Consider the following 24,367-nt stretch of genomic DNA (forward strand, 5'->3'; position numbering starts at 1 on the left):
ACTAATGTGCTTAAAAGATCAACAATATGCTTTAAAGCTACCATAAAATAATAGTTAAAAGTGTGAGAGGGAAATACATGCAAAAAGTATTTTGAGGCAATGAAAAAGACTCAGTAAAAACAGAAATAGTAAGAACTTGCCGCTTTTAACCGATAAGCGCATGTGTTGGACGTCTCGCCGCGTAGAAGGAATTGCATTTACCGGGTAGTATTAGTCGAGTGACAGTGACAATCTGAGTCATCACCCCAAGCGTCCATTGCGCGATTAAAACATGGCGCCCTTCGTAGGTCAAAACCAGACCCGGCGGCATGGGCGGGCATTAGGGGGCCGTGCCCGCCCTGAGGGACGGCTGTGCCCGCCCTAGCTCGATTAAACTGTACTGTGTAATTTTTTAAAAAATCTTCCACAAAAACACACACACACGGGGAGAATGAATCCTATATTCCAGTGTTTTTCAACCGATTGTGCCGCCGCCGTGAGAGATCGTCAGGTGTGCCGCGAGAAATTATCCAATGTCGCTTTTTTTTAACATCGTCGGGCAAAGTTGCAGTACTAGGAAGGAAGGAATGGGGAAAAAGTTCTCTGTTGTGTGCAGATGAGTCGTGTTGCGTTCAAGAACTGCTCGGATTACTAGGCATCAGCCACCTTGCTCTCCGTAACAATGTGGACCCCAGCACTTCTACTGTTCATTATTTGACTCGTCAAGTGTCGATATATACAAAAGTGTCCTTTCCATTTTATCCATATGTGACGACCGTTAATCCTCCCTCTTTTTTTATTTCAACACATTATCGAGGACAGCTAGGTGGGAGATGCCTAGAAATCCGAGTGGTTCTTGAATGCGACACAAGCGGCTATCTAGCGCCATGGCGCCATACAAGTTTAAACGTCATCTCCAAATGAACGCCCGTCGCTTCATAACAAGTCGATGGATTATTTTGTACGCCTTCATGAAAACACAGAGAAATGGGCAACTTTTTTGAGAAAAACTACAAAGGTAAATAAGAACGCCCTGAAAGACAGTTACTTTGTTGCTAAATCCCAAAAGTCCCAAACTGTGGCAGAGACGTTAATACTACCTGTCTGCAAAGACATTGTCAGTGAGACGGCCAGCCCTGATGTGCTTAAATGCATTGCTCAAGTCCCCTGTCTGATAATTTTTCAAGCCTAATTGCTAAACGTTTCACACTGAGCAAGTATAAATACTGAGAAATTATTTTATAATTAAATATACTATACAGAAAGTAATTTTGGAACATTTTGGTGTGGTGTGCCACGAGATTTTTTCCAACGTAAAAACGTCCCGTGACTCAGAAAAGGTTGAAAAACACTGCTCTAGTCATCCTATCTTGATCTGTCGTCATTCAATTCAACCAATCAGATCAGCGAATGTAGGCAATTTCTAGCCAATCACAGATAAGGGGGGCGGGCTGAGTAGCCGGCCATTGTGTACTGCGATTGGATAGGGATTGCTCCGGTTACAGAAATGGCGATTGAGCGGCTCCTCCGTTGCTAATTCAAATTGGAATGGACATCCGTGTTTTTTTCAAGAAACTAAAGACGAACTCAAGCCATGACAAAGACGCGGCCGAAAGTCAACATGAAGGGATAGCGCTGCCACCTCCTGCAGTTACACTGACTGACACTATCATCAGAAAATATAACGGGTAAAAACGCCACTGTTACGGCTAAATTTACATTGAAGAAGTGTGCCCCCCCCCAAAAAAGTAATGCCCCCCTGTAATTTCTTTCTGCAGCCGGGTCTGGTCAAAACATATACTAAATATGATAGATTTTTGAATCAATGGCAATATTTTATGTGTTTCTAATAGTGATGCACGATAATACATTTTTCAACCGATACCGATAACCGATAATTTCCTCCTCATTCCTACCGATAACCGATAATGTCAAGCCGATAATTCTATTAAAAGATTTATGTAAAATTTTAAACAAAAGAAAATATTACTGTGCAAAAATATAATTTATTGCTTTTTTTTTTCCCAACATAAAATATGAACAAGTTGTCAATTCCAACATCTAAATAATGACATTGTCTGACATTGTGTAATGGTAAACTTTTGGCAACAATTACTTACAGAGTAAATACCTAAGTTGCACAAAAATGCCTTTAAAAGTAAGCCATTCCTAACATAACATTAATACATTGCAAAACACACTTCCTTAAAACTAGTCAGTTTTAAGTGTAAATCTATTGGAAATAAGTGAAATTATCTGCCAGCACTTCATGTGTATTTCTCTCAGATTTCTTGGAAGAAAAATAGCTAGCTGAAAATAATCTCAACAGCCTTATTTTAAGCAATACATTATTATACTTAATCCTAAAAAAAACTTATAACAAATATTTGTGGCTACAGAATATTACAGAATATTATTGTTATTTCATTACAACAGGAATGTGCATATTTAAATTAATAAGTGCCAATAAGTTTAGATTATCTACTGTGACTGTAATTGAGCAGACAAATAAGTTAAATTAATTTGAAAAGTGATTGCTAATGTTATATGCTTTGTTGCACACTGTGAAAATGATTAACTCAAAAGAGCGAGATATCATGTACCCATTCTGCAGCGCTTTGTTTACATTTGCGGCACTCACGAGTCGCGACATTCGCTTTACAGCAGCTAAACTGATAAACGGCAGTACTATTTGGATGCAGTTGGAGCTCGCATCTCCGTGCCTGTTGTTTTGTGCCTGAGTTTTGTTAAGCCGAAAATAAAGGCGGCATTACAAAGTCATCTGACCGCTCGTCATTTTACATACTGAATGTATTATTGACGGGCTGACTTCGTTTTCTCCATGTTTAAATTATCATCTAAACACTGTGCCGTCATGATAAGCTTGCTTACTGGACATCACTTTTCCAAATGTAGTGGTGAAAATGTGATTGGCATGTTTTTCATGAAGAATGGTGGTCGTATAAACTGCATTATTTTTTTATCCAGGGCTTTGGCTCTCGGGTCATTTCGGTAAAAAAAAAAAATCGTGTCTCGTCTCGGCGGCGGCTACGTTCGTACCGGATAATCCGCCCGCACCGGCCGGTTTGCCGCGGTGTATTCGGGGCCTGGCTCTGCTCACACGCCGTGAGGGAACGCTCGAGAAAACGGGGTGTTCGCCGGAGGTCCTGAAGCCGGGGAACCGGGCTCTGCCCGCCTCGCCATTGGCGGGGCGGCGGCGGCCTGCCGGACCGGCCAGAGCGGCGGGCTCTGTCGGAAGACGGCTACTTGGCGACTATCAGTCTCCAGTCGTGCCGGTGTTTAGCCTTAGATGCGAGTTTACCACCCGCCTTGGGCTGCTTTCCCAAACAACCAGACTCTGAATCGTCACAAGCCCCTAGTTTAACTTAGTGTTTACAATAGCTTTAGCATTCCCTCTAGCAGCAGCAACCTGGCATTCGTTCCAAAAATCTTTGTGATGCAGTTTTAAATGGATGCTGGGTTAGTGATTTTGAATGAGGACGCTTTCTTTCGGCCTCTTGGAACTTCTGCGGTACATGTTTCGCAAATGGCGAGAGCGTCGTTTTTTTAGTAACAGCCGCCATAATATTCAACTATTTCTTGTCGTGTAACTCCGCCTCCTCAACCCCTCCTCCCTCAGGGGCTTCAGAGAGGGGAGGGGTTGAGGAGGCGGCGTGCTGAATTCTTCGGTTGTGCACATTTGGAGGCTAAATCAAGTGTATAATTATCGGATTACATTATCGGTTGAATTTTTTATTATCTGGATTGTCTGTGTGACGTCATAATTGCCATTATCGGCTGATAATTATCGGCCACCGATATTATCGTGTATCTTTAGTTTCTAATAACATACTGGAGTTTAGTAAAGGAGAATAAGTGTGGCTCATTAGAGCCTACAAGTCTTTAAATCTGATGTTCCCTTTGAATTACACTTGACAATTTGTCACTGATCGTGGTGTTATTCACTCAACCTGACAACATAGTTTCAGTTCCCACTCAGTGACAGTGAAACCAGTTGTCCGCTTGCAGTCTGCTCTGCAATAAATCTTTTAACCTATAAATTCACTCAAGAAAATGATGGTTTTGTTAGTAGTCACTCATTTTTATTGTCATCAGAGGGATTACGGTGACAAAAGCTGTGCTCTGCATTTATGTGAGACAATACCGGACGACATCACCCAAAATTAAGTGATTCTAACCAGTGTGACATATGAAAGTTACAGTCGTAGTAGTACAGTGATTCTATCACATACAGTGGGGCAAATAAGTATTTAGTCAACCACCAATTGTGCAAGATCTCCTACTTGAAAAGATTAGAGAGGCCTGTAATTGTCAACATGGGTAAACCTCAACCATGAGAGACAGAATGTGGGGAAAAAAACAGATTGTTTGATTTTTGAGGAATTATTTCCAAATTAGAGTGGAAAATAAGTATTTTGTCACCTACAAACAAGCAAGATTTCTGGCTGTCAAAGAGGTCTAACTTCTTCTAACGAGGCTCCACTCATTACCTGTATTAATGGCACCTGTTTTAACTCATTATCGGTGTAAAAGACACCTGTCTACAAACTCAGTCAGTCACACTCCAAACTCCACTATGGCCAAGACCAAAGAGCTGTCAAAGGACACCAGAGACAAAACTGTAGACCTGCACCAGGCTGGGAAGACTGAATCTGCAATAGGTAAAACGCTTGGTGTAAAGAAATCAACTGTGGGAGCAATTATTAGAAAACGGAAGACATACACAACTGTTACAAGCCGCCGTCAGCGGCATTGATTTAGTCTTTCCATATCCTGTTTTATTTTGGTAGGTTACTTTGTGTTCACTTAAGTCAGCTTTGTCTTCCTCCCCTAATCACCTGAGTGCCAACACCTGTTCTCCATTAGCTGTACTCCTTAAATACTCCTCTTGTTTGTTGCCATTTGCCAGTGCGTTTTCAATGTTTTGGAGATCAGTAGGCCATCACGTCACCACCGTCATTCAAGATAAGTTTTTGCCATTGCCTGTTTTGTGTTGTACTTTGAAGCCTGTTTTACATTTCCTTTTGTGAATTAAATACTTTTTGGACATTGCAATCCTCTCTGCTCGTGCATTTGAGTTCAGCCGTGTGTGCCCCGTCGTGACAGAACGCACTGGCCAACATGGACTCAGCTGAGAACGAGAGGCTAAGGGCCGCTCTGGGCGCCCAAGGAGTCAGACTCAAAAAGCAAGAAGAACACCTTCATGCACTCAGTCAGGCGGTTGAGCAGCTTTCCCGGGAACAGCGCGGAGGGCAAGAAAACGTGGCTCTTCAGATCCAGCAGCTGGCTCAATCCCTGCAGCTGACACTGAGTCGCCTTGAACCAGCATCGGCCAACACCACGTCTGCCGCTGCTTCACCACCTGCCCCTCCTGTACCTCCTTTGCTGGATCCTGGGAACAGTCACGCTTCGCTCCCCCACCTAGCAGCACCTGACAAGTTCTCGGGGGAAAAGGGTGACTGCCGCACCTTTCTTTTTCAATGTGACCTTCACTTTAGACTCATGCCTCATGTTTATGAAACTGACGCTGCCAAGTTAGCTTTTATGTTCTCTCATCTATCGGGCCAAGCAGCTGAATGGGCGACCACTGAGTGGGACAGACATTCACCAGCATGCTCCTCGGTAGAGAACTTCACTTTGGCACTCCGAAGAGTGTTCGATCGGGCAGCCCCAACAAGGGAGGCAGTGTGGGCTCTGGAGAATCTGCAGCAGGGTAGGCTCAGCGTGGCTGATTACGCCATCAAGTTTCGGGCTGCCGCGGCAGGTAGTGATTGGAACGACGCAGCGTTGCGTGACTCGTTCCGTCGAGGCCTTTCTGAGACCATAAAGGACCATCTGGCACCGCATGAGAACCCAGCAGACCTAGATTCCATGGTGGATTTGGCCTCAAGAATGGACTTTCGTCTTCGAGAACGAGAGAAGGAGAGGCGTCACACAACGCTCACACGCCAGGACCCATGCCCCCAAAAGCTAGAGGCCAAACCAGCCTCTACTGCAGCCGAGGAGCCCATGCAGATTGGCCGCACCAGACTCACCCAGGAGGAGAGACAGCGGCGCCTGCGAGCGAGGCTTTGTTTTTATTGTGGACAGGAGGGACATCAGCGTCCGTCATGCCCGGTAATAATGTCACGTTTGTTTAGGTCTCCTCCAATCAGAGTCCTAACCCACAACACAACTAATTATCCGCAGCGAACCCCCACAGTCGTCACATTAACGTTTCGAGCATACAGACACGAATTCAACGCACTCATAGATTCGGGCGCAGATGAGAACTTGATAGACCGTTCGCTCGTCAACACCTTACACCTGACAACGGTCCCCCTTGCCACCCCAGTCATGACGCGCGCCCTGACAGGGAGGGACCTGGTACGAATCACCCATAGAACAGAGACCATAACCATGATCATAGGCAACCATGTGGAAAGGTTGGCGTTTCATGTAATCAGTTCACCAATGCACCCATTAGTCCTCGGCTTCCCCTGGTTAAGAAGACACAGCCCAACTGTGAACTGGTCTACGGGGCAGGTTACTGCATGGGGAAGGGAGTGTAATAAGGGGTGTCTGATCAATGTGGTTCGTCCTGAATCCGGTTCTGAGACACTGGACGGCCGAAGTAAAGGTGAAAGCTTGCACAATGTTCCCTCGTGCTACCATCACTTGCGTGAAGTATTTAGTAAGGCTAAAGCTATGTCGCTTCCGCCTCACCGTGAGTTCGACTGCCCGATTGACCTTGTCCCTGGGTCACCCATACCAAGGGGGCGTATGTATTCACTTTCCCACAAAGAAACAACAGACATGGACACTTACATTAAAGACTCGTTAAAATCCGGGATAATTAGGCCGTCATCTTCGCCAGCAGGTGCGGGGTTTTTCTTTGTTGACAAGAAAGATGGTTCTCTGCGTCCATGTATCGACTACAGTCCACTGAATGCTATAACAATTAAGAACCGCTACCCTCTCCCTTTAATGTCAACTGCGTTTGAACACCTCCAGGGGGCGCGAATTTTCACAAAGCTCGACCTGCGAAACGCATACCATCTGGTCAGAATCCGAGAGGGCGACGAGTGGAAGACAGGGTTCAACACACCATCCGGTCATTTCGAATACCTTGTAATGCCATTCGGGCTTGCTAATGCTCCAGCGGTTTTTCAGAACATGATAAACACTGTATTACGAGATTACCTAAACCGCTTTGTTTTCGTATATTTGGATGACATCTTGATATATTCCCAGTCTCTCGACGAACACATTCACCATGTCACGCAAGTTCTCCGAACCCTGTTAGAAAACAAGCTGTATGTAAAGGCAGAAAAGAGCGAGTTCCATGTACACACAGTCAGTTTTCTTGGTCACATAATATCACCTGGCAAGATGGAAATGGACCCCTCTAAAGTGAGCGCAGTTCAGGATTGGCCCGTGCCCACCAATAGGAGGAAGGTGCAGCAATTCCTGGGTTTTGCTAATTTTTATAGAAAGTTTATCCGTAATTTCAGCACCGTAGCAGCCCCGCTGCATGCGCTCACGTCACTAACTACGCCATTCAGATGGATGCCCCCGGCCGCCGAGGCTTTCCGCCGTCTGAAAGAGGCATTCGTCTCAGCGCCAGTGCTCACCATACCAGACCCGCAACGACAATTCGTGGTGGAGGTTGATGCCTCAAACGTGGGTCTTGGTGCAATCCTCTCGCAGCGGTCCGGGAAGGACAACCGCCTCCACCCGTGTGCCTTCCTATCCCGGAAAATGACACCAGCTGAGCAAAACTACAATGTCGGTGACAAGGAGTTGCTTGCGGTCAAAGTGGCACTGGAGGAATGGAGGCACTGGCTGGAGGGGTCTCCTGTTCCCTTCATCGTGTGGACTGACCACAAGAACCTGGAGTACATCCGTACAGCCAAAAGACTCAATCCCAGGCAGGCCAGGTGGTCATTGTTTTTTAGTCGTTTCAACTTTGTTCTGTCTTACAGGCCCGGCTCTAAGAATGGGAAGCCGGATGCCCTCTCACGCCTCCATGACCCGACACCTATGGCCAAAGACCCCGAACCCATCCTTCCACCTTCCCGTGTGGTCGGAGCGGTGTCTTGGCCTATAGAAGACCAGGTAAAACGCGAACTCGGTGCGAGCCCGGTACCCAGGGGTTGCCCCCCTGGACGACTGTATGTACCCAATGGTATGAGGTCATTCATTGGGCTCACACCTCGCTGCTTACTTGTCATCCTGGTTCCCAAAGAACTGCTTATTTTCTGGAGCAGCGTTTTTGGTGGCCTGGCCTGCGGCGTGATGTCAAGGAGTATGTTGCAGCCTGCACAGTGTGTGCTCGCAACAAAACATCGACAAAGCGAGCCTACGGACTACTCCAACCTCTTCCAGTTCCCAGCAGGCCATGGTCACACATCTCTGTTGACTTTGTCACAGGTTTGCCCCCTTCCAAGGGGAATACCGTAATCATGACTATCGTAGACCGGTTTTCAAAAATGGTCCATTTTGTCCCCCTGTCTAAGTTACCTTCGGCCAAAGAGACAGCTCAGGTGGTTCTCAGTCATGTGGTGCGGATCCATGGAATACCAACGGACATCGTCTCGGACAGAGGCCCCCAATTCACATCCAAGTTCTGGAAGGAGTTCTGTTCCCTCCTGGGGGCCTCGGTCAGCCTAACATCTGGCTACCACCCGGAGTCGAACGGTCAGACAGAGCGTATCAACCAGGACCTGGAAACCAGCCTCCGCTGCCTGGTGTCACAGAACCCCACCTCATGGAGTGAACACTTGTTGTGGGTGGAGTATGCCCACAATTCTCTGCCTACAGCCGCCACTGGTCTTTCCCCTTTCCATTGCGTCCTGGGCTTCCAGCCTCCCACGTTCCCCAGCTGCGAGAGGGAGGTGCGGGTGCCATCTGCGCATGCTATGGTCAGGAGATGCCGGCGGGTGTGGGCGGCTGCTTCCAAGGTCTTGATGCAGGGGGTCGCCCGCATGAAGGCTGCAGCGGATCGCCGGCGACGTCTGGCACCGGGATACAAACCAGGGCAGCGTGTATGGCTCTCCACCAAGGATCTACCTTTGCGAGTAGATTCCAAAAAGCTTGCGCCGAGGTTTGTGGGACCCTTCCCCATTTCAAAGGTCATTAACCCTGTCTCTGTCCGCCTTCGCCTGCCCAGGTCTCTCCGCGTTCACCCAACTTTCCACGTTAGCCGACTCAAGCCCGTGTGTGAGAGCTCCTTGGTGCCGCCTGTCGCGCCCCCTCCACCGCCGAGGATGGTGGACGGCGGCCCGGTCTACACCGTCCGAAAGCTCTTGGCTGCCCGCAACCGCGGCAGGGGCCGTCAGTTCTTGGTCGACTGGGAGGGATATGGGCCTGAGGAGAGGTCGTGGGTACCGGCCAGCTACATCGTGGACAAGACCCTCATCAAGGATTTTGACCGTGCTGCCTCTTCTCGGCATGGTCCGTCAGGAGCCGGACCTGGTGGGGGGGGTACTGTTACAAGCCGCCGTCAGCGGCATTGATTTAGTCTTTCCATATCCTGTTTTATTTTGGTAGGTTACTTTGTGTTCACTTAAGTCAGCTTTGTCTTCCTCCCCTAATCACCTGAGTGCCAACACCTGTTCTCCATTAGCTGTACTCCTTAAATACTCCTCTTGTTTGTTGCCATTTGCCAGTGCGTTTTCAATGTTTTGGAGATCAGTAGGCCATCACGTCACCACCGTCATTCAAGATAAGTTTTTGCCATTGCCTGTTTTGTGTTGTACTTTGAAGCCTGTTTTACATTTCCTTTTGTGAATTAAATACTTTTTGGACATTGCAATCCTCTCTGCTCGTGCATTTGAGTTCAGCCGTGTGTGCCCCGTCGTGACACACAACCACTGATAATCTAATCTCCCTCGATCTGGGGCTCCATGCAAGATCTCACCTCGTGGCGTCAAAATGATAACAAGAACGGTGAGCAAAAATCCCAGAACCACACGGGGGGACCAAGTGAATGACCTACAGAGAGCTGGGACCAAAGTAACAAAGGCTACTATCAGTAACACAATGCGCCGCCAGGGACTAAAATTCTGCACTGCCAGATGTGTCTCTCTGCTGAAGAAAGTACACGTCCAGGCACGTCTGCGGTTCGCCAGAGAGCATTTGGATGATCCAGAAGAGGACTGGGAGAATGTGTTATGGTCAGATGAAACCAAAATAGAAGTTTTTGGTAGAAACACAGGCTCTCGTGTTTGGAGGAGAAAAAATACTGAATTGCATCCGAAGAACACCATACCCACTGTGAAGCATGGGGGTGGAAACATCATGCTTTGGGGCTGTTTTTCTGCAAAGGGACCAGGACAACTGATCTGTGTATAGGAAAGAATGAATGGGGCCATGTATGGAGTGAAAATCTCCTTCCATCAGCATGGGCATTGAAGATGAGACGTGGCTGGGTCTTTCAGCATGACAATGATCCCAAACACACAGCCAGGGCAACAAAGGAGTGGCTTCGTAAGAAGCATTTCAAGGTCCTGGAGTGCCCTAGCCAGTCTCCAGATCTCAACCCCATAGAAAATCTGTGGAGGGAGTTGACAGCCCCAAAATACCAAAAGTACCAGGCCAAAATACCGGCAACAGTGTGTGAAAAGCTTGTGAAGAGTTACAGAAAATGTTTGGCCTCCATTATTGCCAACAAAGGGGACATAACAAAGTATTGAGATGAACTTTTGTTATTGACCAAATACTTATTGTCCACCATGATTTGCAAATAAATTCTTTAAAGCATTTGCTTTGCCCGTCTTCCTTGTCTGTCTTCGTCTTTCCTTCGAGTAAACAAATTCCACACTCTGAAACTGTTAATGATTTTGATGATGATGATGACAATGACAATAAATTCATTCATTCATTCAAAAATCAAACAATGTAATTTTCAGTTTGTTTTTTTTCCCACATTCTGTCTCTCATGGTTGCGGTTTACCCATGTTGACAATTACAGGCCTCTCTAATATTTTCATGTGGGAGAACTTGCACAATTATTGGTTGACCAAATACTTATTTGCCCCACTGTATGAAAGTTACAGTAGTAGTAGTAGTAGTAGTAGTAGTAGTACAGTGATTCTGTCATATAACTTTTGTTAGGACACCAGGGAACTGATTCAAAATTGTGAAAACAAGACACGCTGTTTCTCCTAAGTACTAAGTGAATTTTCCATAACTAATGATATTCACAATGCTGTACAAAAATCTGTTCAATTATGACTATTTAATAACTTATCTCTTGGGTGAGCCTATCACAATTGACTTTGCATTGTTCCTGGCTATCTCGATGGAACCCCCTACCCCGCACCATGCCAGGAAAAACAACACAGGCCGCCACAAGTCTCATCATCAGGGCCATGAGACCAAAGTGAGAAACAGTAAATTATTAATAAACGTAGTGAAATTTGACAGACTCATCCTAGCCACCATTTTTTCCCCTATTCACAACTGCCAAAAGCCAAACCATATGCTGTATTGATTTTATTGTATTTATTTACATTGTGAAAGATACAGCCAACAGTCCAACTCTTTGTTTAAAAGAACGGAAAAAAATCCCCCGGGATTTTCATTGTGCATATCAGATATCGTATATAGTTGTGTTGTTCACCTTTGCATTTAAATTGATAACTTAAGTGTGCATGTTTACGCATTTATAAGTCTAATGATTAATTCATTTTCCAAGCCGTTTATCTTCACAAGAGTCGCGGGGGTGCTTGAGCCAATCCCAGACAACTATGGACAGCGTACACCCTTAATCAGTTGCCAGCCGATTGCAGTGCACAAGGAGATGAACAACCATTTGCACACACACTCATACCTAGGGACAATTTAGAGGGTTCGATCAGCCTACCATACGTATCTTTTGGTATGTGGGAGGAAACTGGAGTACCTGGGTAAAACCCACGCAGGCACGGGGAGAACCTGCAAGCTCCACACAGTAAGGCAGGAGCCCAGGATTGAAACCTTGATCTCAGAACTGTGAGGCGGACGTGCTAACCACTCTGCCACCGTGCCGCCCTAATGATTAATGATGCCGGAATTTGTTAATGATTGATAAAATCTTTCAGAAAAATACATCTGTGGAACTGCAGTGATGTTGAAGATGAGAAAGAAACAGTGGTGAATAAAAAAATATGGGAGACGGATTGTGGTATAGAACAGGGATGCCCATTACGTCAATCGCGATCGACCAGCCGAATCACAATGCTAGTGTGTGTAGCTCGCGGCATCAAAAAAAAAGATTTTTTAAATGCATATCGTTAATTATGTTGTGTCAGCAACATAACCTCATGTTGCTTACACAATATAATTATTAAGTACATATTTTTTGTTTGTTTGTTTGTTTGTTTTACCCACACTCCGCTGTTAATGTAAATTCAATTGCAGGTTGCCTCCTTGAAAAGTAGATCTTAGAGCAAAATACAGTGAGCACCCCAGGTTTAGAATAAGTACTGGGAAAAGAAAATACAGTACAAATTACAAGGCTATTTGTGGTACTTTTTTTTTAATAAACTTTATTATTATTGTATTGTATTCTATTATTTTTATAAGTTTTATTTAGTAAAGTATTGACCAAAGTTCCGTACAATTCAATGTTGGAACGGATTACTGTAATACTGTATTCCATCAAGCTTGTAAAAAGAGAACAAAAATTGTGTATTTTATACAAATAAGTTCACTTTGTTTTGTTGGGGTTTTTTTGCTCCGGAAAATAAAACTGACATACACTTTTGTATCAATCCGTAAATAAAAATTGCCCCTGGAATGCCCATTTGAAATCACAGAAATCGGAAGCCCCTTGTGTGTGACGTCACAGCAAGGAAGGACGGCTGCTGTTCGGCCCTTAAGCAACGTGCTGTAATGGAACAAAACGGGTGTATTTAATCATATTACAAATTATCGCTACCAGGTGGAACACAGGTATCTGTTAAATTACAGACGAATCAAGCTCGTGTCGTCATGGTAAACCGCCAGATGCATGGTCGAGACTGAAAATCAGCTGCTCTGCGGAATGACGTCACTTCCGTTATCCTCCACAGTTTTGAGGCTGTCTTTTAACACAGTTGGACTGTTGCAGTTTTTGGCTAAACAATAAACTATTGGATTGTGTCGCCTGGATAGCTGATACTTGCTGTCTAATTGTATAGTTCTTGCGTTGCGTTTGGGGTGTGGAAAAGAAGACATTTTCGCAAAATGGGAAGGACTTTGCTCTTGTAGTGTCGTCTTCTCGGTTCCTGGCCAGTTTATCCTACGAGCTCTGTCCAGCTTGCAGCAGCTTAAAAGCCAGCACAGTAATCGTTGTTGCTTTTATATTCGTCCGGGACCACTTTGGTTGGAAGCACTGAAAAGCGTCAAGCTTTATAGGTAGATATGAAAAAGATACACCAATATTAGCCGCTAATATTGAACGTGTAATGGCTATAGTGGGTGTGTTCAACGTTCAAGCTGGACTTAATGTGTGTTTTCTATTTGTGTTTACAGACGGCACTTTGGACAAAAACCCTAACAAAGTACAGGCAATGCAGCAATCGGAGAATGTTTGCGAAGAGGACACGACAGCAGTGGACGTTCAGTTTAATGCTTTGCCAAACGCCCTTGTTGCATACAAAGTACCAGAGGATATATTTAACGATGACACTCAGAAGGTAAGATGGGAAAAAAAGTAAAATAAACTGATGACTGCATAAATCCCTGCATATGATCTCTGACATCCGTGTATTTAAGTGTAATGAGTGTTATTTCCTACTCAATTGAATAAGTTACTAACGTGAACCAACTAGCAGTGCATTCCAGTACCCAATAGGTGGCGTCAAGTGTCAAATTTATGTTGAATTTTATATAGACCTTTACTCTAATCCAGTGGTTCTTCACCTTGCTAAAGGTACCGAACCTCACGAGCTTCACATCTGCATTCACCAAACCCTTAGGAATTAGGGGGGGGAAAAAACCCCAGTATATCTTACCTAATATCTAAGCGGACTCCCATTCACAGCAGGTCAAAATTTGAGTCCACGCTGGCCATCAGTCTGTTATACTTCTTTATACCAAGTGTGTGTCAACCTTCTACTGAGCAAAACGGTTTCTCCTCCCATCAGATAAAGGACAAGCATTGAAAGAAATGGAATAAACCATGTAAATTGCAGACAAACCAGTCAAAAAACTGATCTAACATTTCACTTTGCTTAGAATTAGTGTACGACAACCCTAGGGGTTCGATTGAACCCAGGTTAAGAACCACTGCTCTAACCCTTTCATGAACCAATTATAAATTTTTTCCTTGCATGTTTTTATTACATCTATAGAGAAAAGAGATCTCAAATGTGCGGCCACAGGGAAAATTGCGGCATTTTACGGGCCCCATTTGCTGTCCAATACGTGGTGTTTCCCACATTTAGTGTGATGGGAGAAAAATTTTTAAATTATATATACATTATATAATCATTTTATATATATATTCATTAATTATAAGATCCATTTTGGGGGAAAAATCAATTATTTAAATGTGTGTGTGCGTGTGTGTGTGTGTGTGTGTGTGTGTGTGTGTGTGTGTGTGTGTGTGTGTGTGTAATGCTGTTTTTATTTTTTTCATAGAAATGCTGACAAAAAATGCACAATTTGTGGACCATGTGCTCCAGAGTTTTGTTACAACAGATTTATAAGTAACCTTACAGCTAAATGACTCAAGATCCACAAGTATGGAGTAGCCTGACCTTTTGAGGGCTCTATTAAGTAACTAATAAAATGTTATGCTGAATCCTAAAATTAACAATGAGCCAGTATAAGGCCAGCTCAGTAGTGGGGTTGAACCAATGTGATCCAGAGGAAAAAAAGCAGCAGTGATGTTCTGCACTTTTTCAGCACTTTTTGTGAGGCAGTCACATAAAGTTTTGTTGAAACCAGGGAAGGGCGAATTCAAGCATCTAAATTCAAAATCCATCACAGTGTTGTTTTTCAACATCTGACAGGTAGAAACAAATCCAACATCTCAAAAAAAAAAATCTACACAAATTTGCATTGGGTGACATCTTCAAGTGCGTTTGACAGAATAAAAAAAAGTCTTAAATAGCATTAATATGTGAATTAGAATCATATTTTGAGACAATTCGACTATATACAACATTTTGGCAGAGCGCAGATGACAAGAAATTAGTCCTTTAATCTGTCTTTTAGCCCCGCCTGCCTTTATCGCGCTCTAGCGTTCCCAAATGGAGGATGACGTCGGCAGGGTCATGAGTTCATCTGATTTAGAATTCGGCCCGTTGAGGGGGAATTCTTCGGAATGAGGAAAATGCCACGAAGAGAGCAGCAAAATGTCATTGTTTCAATCTATCTACTACAATATTTTTACAGGACATTCTTTTTATCCAAGTATTTTCCCCTAGTTGCTAAATAAATGGTATGGTCAAGGGCGTAAGTTTGGTCTCAATATTGGTAGGGACGATAACCCTAACACTAACCAGAGACTTCGTAGTGTATTGATGGGACACGGGCTGCGGGGCCGATAAATAGGGGGCCTGCATTGTTGGCGAGGCTGTCAAAGCTGACCGAGTGGAATCACAAAGAGCTTTTTTCGTTGAAAATTACTGTGAATCAATGCTTAAATCCCTGAATTCTTTATAGATATGGATGTAAAGCTTTCTCTATTCTTGTTTAAAAATAAAAAAAACGTGCAGTTAGCATTTATTTTATGTAAATATGTCGAAGTCCAGTGCTAGTCTGTTAGTAAATGTAGCTAGCGGCCGCCTGATGTGAACAGAGCTTTTCCGGTGAAAATTCTTGTAAATAATTATTTAAATCCCCGAATTCTTTATAGATATGGACGTAAAACAGTCTCGATTCTTTGTTAAATGCTAACTACACATTTTTTTTGCTTTTATTTTACGTAAATATGTCGAAGTACAATGCTAGCCTGTCAATGAATGTAGCTAGTGGCTGCCTGATGTAAACAGCTTTTCCGGGGAAAATTCTTGTCAAGAAATGCTTAAATCTCTGAATTCTTTATAGAGATGGACATAAAACAGTCTCAATTCTTGGTGTGCACAAGCCGTCGGCCAAGTGGCATTCACGGTGGACAAGGGGCATTAAAACGTGTCCCATGATCCCAGTATTTGACATAATACAAAACATGATGTTTACTCACTTCCTCGTAAGTCCAATGGTCCCACAGTTGTCGCACACTTGTTTTGGTCGATCTCGGGGTGAACGGGAACTTTTTGAAACCCAAGAAGGCTCGCACGCCTCTCCCTTGTGCAGCTACAAAACCCTGCAGCCGTTTGGCTGGCGTGATGCGAAAAATAAATGAATTATTCCGTAAAATCAGCAGTCCATCTGCATGCTATAAAGCAATGCTGTATTGTGAGATGCTGACCCGGATGACGTCACATTCGCATTCGTCCTAAACCCGAGACTGGAGCCGGAAGTCACTCGTTTTCATGGCGCGGGATTCAAAAATTGAATAAATAAAACGATCGCTTCCACTGACATCCAAGCGGTCCATTTCATTCAGAATGCTTGCTTGCGCAAGCATCCGTACGCATGCGCACACCGGTTAGAAGCCGCGAGTACTCATTATTTTTGTTTTTATTTAGTTTTTTAGAACCTTTTTATTACCTATTTATTACAAAAATACTTTTTGCTTGTATTACCCACTAATACTTTTAACCATTCTGTTTTTTTGTGTTAGCTTTGAAGCAGTTGACAACATTAGTCACGTAGCGTATTTAAACCGTCCTTATTTGATATAACTACGTTTAAGTATTTTCTTAAGACATTTTTTAATACGTTCTGCTTGTATCCATCTAAACAAAACCAGTTTAGAGCGCACGGTAGTACTTTGGGTGTCAAATTTGACTAATGTAGCACGTTTCGCCGATGTAGCAGATTTTGGCAGAACACCGGTTGTCCCCAATAGGAAATGAAGGGAAATCGTGTATGAAAGAGATGTTTACAGAGCTAAACCTACCAATTCTGTCTGAAAATGATGTCCCTGGTGCCAAATTCACTGGTAAAGATGTGGAAGAACATAAAAATGTTCAGTTAAAGAGATGGCTTGAGTGTCGAGGGCTGAAAAAGACGAAAAAAACGAGCCGACCTAAGCATAGCCTTACCTTTTTTATTGACACCTTTTTCTTACGCGGCTGACAATGACTTTCTCTTGTTTAAACAAGCTATCCTTTACCACCAGCCCTGTCTTTCTTGAATATTTTATCCTCTGGTTGTCCTCTGACCGTTCTTGGGGGTAATTTATATTGTTAGTTTTGTGTAGCGTTCACAAATGCTACTCAGTGACAGCCAACGAACACTTTTAATTTTTTCATTAATAACAAATCTTAATTCTATAATTTGTTTAAACTTCCTCCTTACTAAAGTTGTTATTTGTTTTTTTTAACAGAAAAGGTAACAGTGACAGTCAGATACCATTTTAATTCTTTTCAGGTCATTCATTGTCAGACAGAAGCAGCACGGCACAACGTCACGCTAAAAAATAAGTTAAAGATATCAAAATGGCTTACCTCTTTGTTCTCTGAAAGACCATGCCAACCCAACAAAATATTTACTGCATATGAAATGTGAATGGATTCACCGAGCTAGCGTTAAAAGTCAGCGCAAGTTGATTCATTCTTCACATTTTTTCCTCTGGGTTTTTGGTTTCGGGAAACGTATGAAGAAAACATCCTTCATATGTCGCAATGTCTAGAGTCGTTTCTACAAGTTCCAAAAAAGCAATGTGTGATCGGCATGTTCGTTTTTGAAAGATTACCGGAGAAAAGTAGAATTAACATGGTTTCTATGCGAGGGCGAGTCTATAATGTCCCACTTCTGCTTTACTTCTGCTTTACGATGCGACGTCACGGTCTAACTAGCATTCGCGTGGTACGCCATTGTCTGTAGGTGTGCGTGGATAGTTGTCTGTCTCTGTGCCCTATGACTGGCTGGCAACCAGTTGAGGGTGTACCCTGCCTCCTGCCAGCTGTTAGCTGAGATTGGTTCCAGCAACCCTGCGACCCTTGTGAGGAAAAGCGGTTCAGAAGATAAATGGTGCCTCATACTGCTTTGAAGCATTTGCAACCTCACATATAGATTTTTATATATTTTTTCCTCTAGTTCACTGGTACAAGGTACAACCTGCATGACTCACTTGAGTACTGTGTTCAATCTGAAAAACAAATTCCGACAACAAACTTTCCATATTGTGTGTGACGTTTGTTGTCATTGAATAAATAATTGTCCATCGTACCTGCTCTGTCTGCCTTAGATACTGTCAGAAAGTGGAATCTGTTGCTGTTTCCCTCAACAGAAAAGATTGATGAATGATGATATGGTTCATGGTTTTCAAAATGTCATTATTTTCTCTTTTGTTGATTTGAAAAAATGCTGACGCTTGAAATGTTTGTCTCTACTGGAAAACCTGAGTCAGTGGAAACAGATCGGATCTTTGTAAAGCTCAATACCAATTGGGACATCTTGGAATACAGTACAAAAAATCCATTGTCTGCTCATGTAATTGCTCACATCAAACGGAAACATTGTCTCATAAAAAATAAATGAGAGAACGGGAAAAGCTGTTTTTCCTTAAACCTCCTATTTCTAAATAGCATCAACATTTCTCAGATTTTCCAAACACATTAAATATTTTGACCAAGCAAGTTCTGGAATTTTGACTATAACTGAAGTGGATGCCTTTTCCAAAGCGACAACATAATTTTGTAACAAAATCCAAATGTGCATTTTTTGGGATAAAATGGTCATTTACATTACATTGAAAGTACTGTTTTTTTCCAAAGGGGAAAATGGTTGTGATTGTTCTCTTCCATCTTGTCTAGATCCCTGTGCATATATATATTTTTTGTACAATGCCTGAACAGATTCATCGGTCAGCTGGCTTGTCAGGTTACAACATTTTCCACTGAGCATGTTGTTTATGTTGTGGTATAGCATGTGGGCTGCTCAGCAGTATGACTCACAATGGAAGTTTTTTTTTTTTTTTTTTTACATTTCTCAGGTCAAGGAAATTAAGTGTGCTCAGATTTGTAAGTTCATTAATCAACAATTTTTTGTTACATGGGGTGAATGCAACGTAATGTCGACATCTCTACATTATTATTTCAGGATCCATACAGGGGCATACCAAAGTATGTATACAGTTGTAAATGTTATGCTGAGTTTTAAGTTAACTTTATTTGTATATGTATATAAATTAGGGCTGTCAAACGATTAAAATTTTTAATCAAGTTAATTACAGCTAAAAAATTAATTAATCGTAATTAATCGCAATTCAAACCATCTATAAAATATACCATATTTTTCTGTAAATTATGGGTGGAATGGAAAGATAAGACACAAGATGGATATATACATTCAACATACAGTACATAAGTACTGTATTTGTTAGTTATAACAATAAATCAACAAGATGGCATTAACATTATTAACATTCTGTTAAAGCGATCCATGGATAGAAAGACTGGTAGTTCTTAAAAGATAAATTTTAGTGCAAGTTATAGAAATTTTATATTAGAACCCCTCTTAATGTTTTCATTTTAATAAAATTTGTAAAATTTTCAATCAAAAAATAAACTAGTAGCTTGTCATTGTTGATGTCAATAATTACACAATACTCATGTGGTGCTGAAACCCATAAAATCAGTCGCACCCAAGCACCGGCAGAGGTTGACAAAACACAAGTAACAAGTGGACATTACACTGTGCTGTCATTTTAATCTGTTTGAGCGGGGCATGTGCGTTAAATGCGTCTAATGTTTTAACGTGATTAATTTAGAAAATTAATTACCGCCCGTTAACGCGATAATTTTGACAGCCCTAATATATATACAGTGCGGAGAACAAGTATTTGATACACTGCCGATTTTGCTGGTTTTCCCACTTGCAAGCCATGTAGAGGTCTGTAATTTGTATTATAAGTTCTCTTCAACTGTGAGGGACGGAATCTAATACAAAAATCCAGAAAATCACATTGTATAATTTTTAAATAATAAATTTGTATTTAACTGCACAAAATAAGTATTTGATACATTACCAACTAGTAAATATTTCGGCTCTTAGTTCTTTTTTAAGAACCCCTCCTGTTCTCCACTCATTACCGGTAGTAACTGCACCTGTTTGAACTTGTTACCTGTATAAAAGACACCTGTTCACATGCTCAAACAAAAAAAAAACTCCAACCTCTCCACAATGACCAAGATCAAAGAGCTGTGTAAGGACATCAGGGATAAAATAATAGACCTGCACAAGGCTTGGATGAGCTACAGGAAAATAAGCAAGCAGCTTGGTGAGAAGGTAACAACTGTTGGAGCGATTATTAGAAAAGGTAAGAAGCTCAAGTTGACGGTCAATCTGCCTCGTTCTGGGGCTCCATGTAAGATCTCACCTCTTGGGGCATCACTGATCATGAGGAAGGTGAGGGATCAGCCCAGAACTACACGGCAGGACCTGGTCAATGACCTGAAGAGAGCTGGAACCACAGTCTCGAAGAAAACCAACGGAAACACATTACGCCGTCATGGATTAAAATCCTACAGCGCACGCAAGGTCCCGCTGCTGAAGCCAGTGCATGTCCAGACACGTCTGAAGTTTGCCACTGACCATCTGGATGATCCAGAGGAGCAATGGGAGAAGGTCATGTGGTCGGATGAGACCAAAATTGAACTTTTTGGTCTAAACTCGGCTCGTCGTGTTTGGAGGAAAAAGAAGGATGAGTACAACCCCAAGAACACCATCCCAACCGTGAAACATGGAGGAGGAAGCATCATTTTTTGGGGCTGCTTCTCTGCCAAGGGTACAGGACGACTGCACCGTATTGAGGGGAGGATGGATGGGGCTATGTATCGCCAGATCTTGGCTGACAACCTCCTTCCTTCAGTGAGAGCCCTGAAGATGGGTCGTGGCTGGGTCTTCCAGCAGGACAACGACCCAAAGCACACAGACAAGGCAACTAAAGAGTGGCTCCGTAAGAAGCATCTTAAGGTCCTGGAGTGGCCTAGCCACTCACCAGATCTGAACCCGATAGAAAATCTATGGAGGGAGCCGAAAGTCCGTGTTGCCCGGCAGCAGCCCCGAAACCTGAAGGCTCTGGAGAAGATCTGCCTGGAGGAGTGGGCCAAAATCCCTGCTGCAGTGTGTGCAAACCTTGTCAAGGACTACAGGAAACGTTTGGTATCTGTAATAGCAAACAAAGGTTTCTGTACCAAATATTAAGTTCGATTTTTGTGATGTATCAAATACTTATTTCATGCAATTAAATGCAAATTTATTATTTAAAAATCATATGTCGTGATTTTCTGTTTTTTTTGTAGAAGATTCCGTCCCTCACAGTTGAAGAGAACTTATGATACAAATTACAGACTTCTACATGCTTTGCTAGTGGGAAAAACAGCAAAATCGGCAGTGTATCAAATACTTGTTCTTCCCACTGTATATATACACAATATATCACAAAAGTGAGTACACTCCTCGCATTTCTGCAGATATTTAAGTATATCTTTTCATGGGACAAAACTGACAAAATGACACTTTGACACAATGAAAATAAGTCTGTGCAGCTTATATAATAGAGTTAATTTATCTTCCCCTCAAAATAGCTCAAAATATAGCCATTAATATCTAAACCCCTGCCAACAAAAGTGAGTACACCCCTTAGAAACGATGTAAATCCCTGATTGTCTAAATTGAGTACTGCTTGTCATTTTCCCTCCAAATTGTCATGTAACTCGTGACAGCAGTGCTGTCAGTCTTGCTGCATGGATTGAAGAGGGAGGGGGTCTGTCTGTTCGTGCTCGGACCATATGCTGCACTCTACATCAAATTGGTGTGCACGGCTGTCACCCCAGGAGGAAGCCTCTTCTGAAGACGGTACACAAGAAAGCCCGAAACTTTCTTGTGTACCGTCGTCAGAAGAGGCTTTCTCCTCCCACCAGTCTCTTCAGACCATAGGACATGGTTCCAGTAGTCCATGAGCTTTGTTGACATGCCTTCAGCAAACTGTTTTCGGGTTTTCTTGTGTACCGTCTTCAGAAGAGGCTTCCTCCTGGGGTGACGGCCATGCACACCAATTTGATGTAGAGTGTGGCGTATGGTCTGAGCACTAACTGGCTGACCCCCACCTGTTCAATCTCTGCAGCAATGCATTTTGGAGGAAAAATGACAAGCAGTACTTAATTTTGACATTTAGGGATGTACGTAATTTCTAAGGGGTGTACTCACTTTTGTTGCCATGGGTTTAGATATTAATGGCTATATTTTGAGTTATTGTGAAGGGAAATAAATTAACTCTGTTATATAAGCTGCACACAGACTACTTTTCTTTGTGTCAAAGTGTCATTTTTGTCAGTGTTGTCCCATGACAATGATATACTTAAATATCTGCAGAAATGCAAGGGCCCGGGGTATACTCAATTTTTTGTGATACACTGTATATAATATATACATGTATTTCATATATATGTGTGTGTGCATTTGTTTTTTAAAAATAACTTTATTAAATTTATTTTAGCCACCGAGCTAAAAAGATTTCGCCTCAATCAATTTATTCCTTTTAGCTGTTGTCAAAGGTTGAATATTGTATATTCAAGATAACTTCTCCGGGACTGTCCATGATGTGTAAATTTCCTTCGCGGAGAGCGAGTGCTTCGACCTGTTTTGTTGAATGTGGAAATTGTTCAGTCAATGGGCAAACAGTCTTTAGATACAACTTCCCCAAATTGGAAAAAGATTCGATATGTGTGTCAACTATTACAGCATTTATACTAATGCGATCTCTAACATTGTCCCAAAGAAATATTTGTACAGTATTATCTAATGAAATGAATTCAATAATTTTGCAAAATTGGCAGATTATACAGTGGGGAGAACAAGTATTTGATGCACTGCCGATTTTGCTGGTTTTCCCACTTGCAAAGCATGTAGAGGTCTGTAATTTGTATCATAAGTTCTCTTCAACTGTGAGGGATGGATTCTAATACAAAAAAACCCCCAGAAAATCACGTTGTATGATTTTTAAATAATAAATTTGCATTTAATTGCATGAAATAAGTATTTGATACATCACAAAAATCAAACTTAATATTTGGTACAGAAACCTTTGTTTGCTATTACAGATACCAGACGTTTCCTGTAGTCCTTGACGAGGTTTGCACACACTGCAGCAGGGATTTTGGCCCACTCCTCCAGGCAGATCTTCTCCAGAGCCTTCAGGTTTCGGGGCTGCTGCCGGGCAACACGGACTTTCGGCTGCCTCCATAGATTTTCTATCGGGTTCAGATCTGGTGACTGGCTAGGCCACTCCAGGATCTTAAGATGCTTCTTACGGAGCCACTCTTTAGTGGCCTTGGCTGTGTGCTTTGGGTCGCTGTCATGCTGGAAGACCCAGCCACGACCCATCTTCAGGGCTCTCACTGAAGGAAGGAGGTTGTCAGCCAAGATCTGGCGATACATAGCCCCATCCATCCTCCCCTCAATACGGTGCAGTCGTCCTGTACCCTTGGCAGAGAAGCAGCCCCAAAAAATGATGTTTCCTCCTCCATGTTTCACGGTTGGGATGGTGTTCTTGGGGTTGTACTCATCCTTCTTTTTCCTCCAAACACGACGAGCCGAGTTTAGACCAAATAGTTCAATTTTGGTCTCATCCGACCACATGACCTTCTCCCATTGCTCATCTGGATCATCCAGATGGTCAGTGGCAAACTTCAGACGTGTCTGGACATGCACTGGCTTCAGCAGCGGGACCTTGCGTACGCTGTAGGATTTTAATCCATGACGGCGTAATGTGTTTCCGATGGTTTTCTTCAAGACTGTGGTTCCAGCTCTCTTCAGGTCATTGACCAGGTCCTGCCGTGTAGTTCTGGACTGATCCCTCACCTTCCTCATGATCAGTGATGCCCCACGAGGTGAGATCTTGCATGGATCCCCAGAACGAGGCAGATTCACCGTCAACTTGAACTTCTTCCATTTTCTAATAATCGCTCCAACAGTTGTTACCTTCTCACCAAGCTGCTTGCTTATTTTCCTGTAGCCCATCCCAGCCTTGTGCAGGTCTACTATTTTATCCCTGATGTCCTTACACAGCTCTTTTGTCTTGGCCATTGTGGAGAGGTTGGAGTTTTTTTTTTGTTTGAGCATGTGAACAGGTGACTTTTATACAGGTAACAAGTTCAAACAGGTGCAGTTACTTTCGGTAATGAGTGGAGAACAGGAGGGGTTCTTAAAAAAGAACTAAGAGCCAAGATATGTACTAGTTGGTAATGTATCAAATATTTATTTCATGTAGTTAAATACAAATTTATTATTTAAAAATTATACAATGTGATTTTCTGGATTTTTGTATTAGATTCCGTCCCTCACAGTTGAAGAGAAC

General features: G+C 42.9%; 1 protein-coding gene across 3 annotated transcripts in view; it reads left to right on the forward strand.

The window, feature by feature from the left end:
• The first annotated feature begins 856 nt into the window (after positions 1 to 856).
• LOC130912323 (calcipressin-1-like) overlaps positions 857 to 24,367 on the forward strand; it is a 31,806-nt gene continuing 8,295 nt past the window's right edge. Inside the window, exons 1-2 of one of the 3 annotated variants that reach the window (XM_057830324.1) lie at positions 857 to 997; positions 13,480 to 13,643. In XM_057830324.1, the coding sequence (XP_057686307.1) occupies positions 967 to 997; positions 13,480 to 13,643 (195 nt within the window). In that variant the 5' untranslated portion in view covers positions 857 to 966. Of the gene's footprint in view, positions 998 to 1,412; positions 1,668 to 12,991; positions 13,363 to 13,479; positions 13,644 to 24,367 lie in introns of those variants that run through there. The other 2 variants (XM_057830326.1, XM_057830325.1) reach the window with 2 other exon arrangements.

Source organism: Corythoichthys intestinalis, chromosome 2, assembly GCF_030265065.1.
Source record: "Corythoichthys intestinalis isolate RoL2023-P3 chromosome 2, ASM3026506v1, whole genome shotgun sequence".
In the NCBI taxonomy this organism is placed as follows: domain Eukaryota; kingdom Metazoa; phylum Chordata; class Actinopteri; order Syngnathiformes; family Syngnathidae; genus Corythoichthys; species Corythoichthys intestinalis.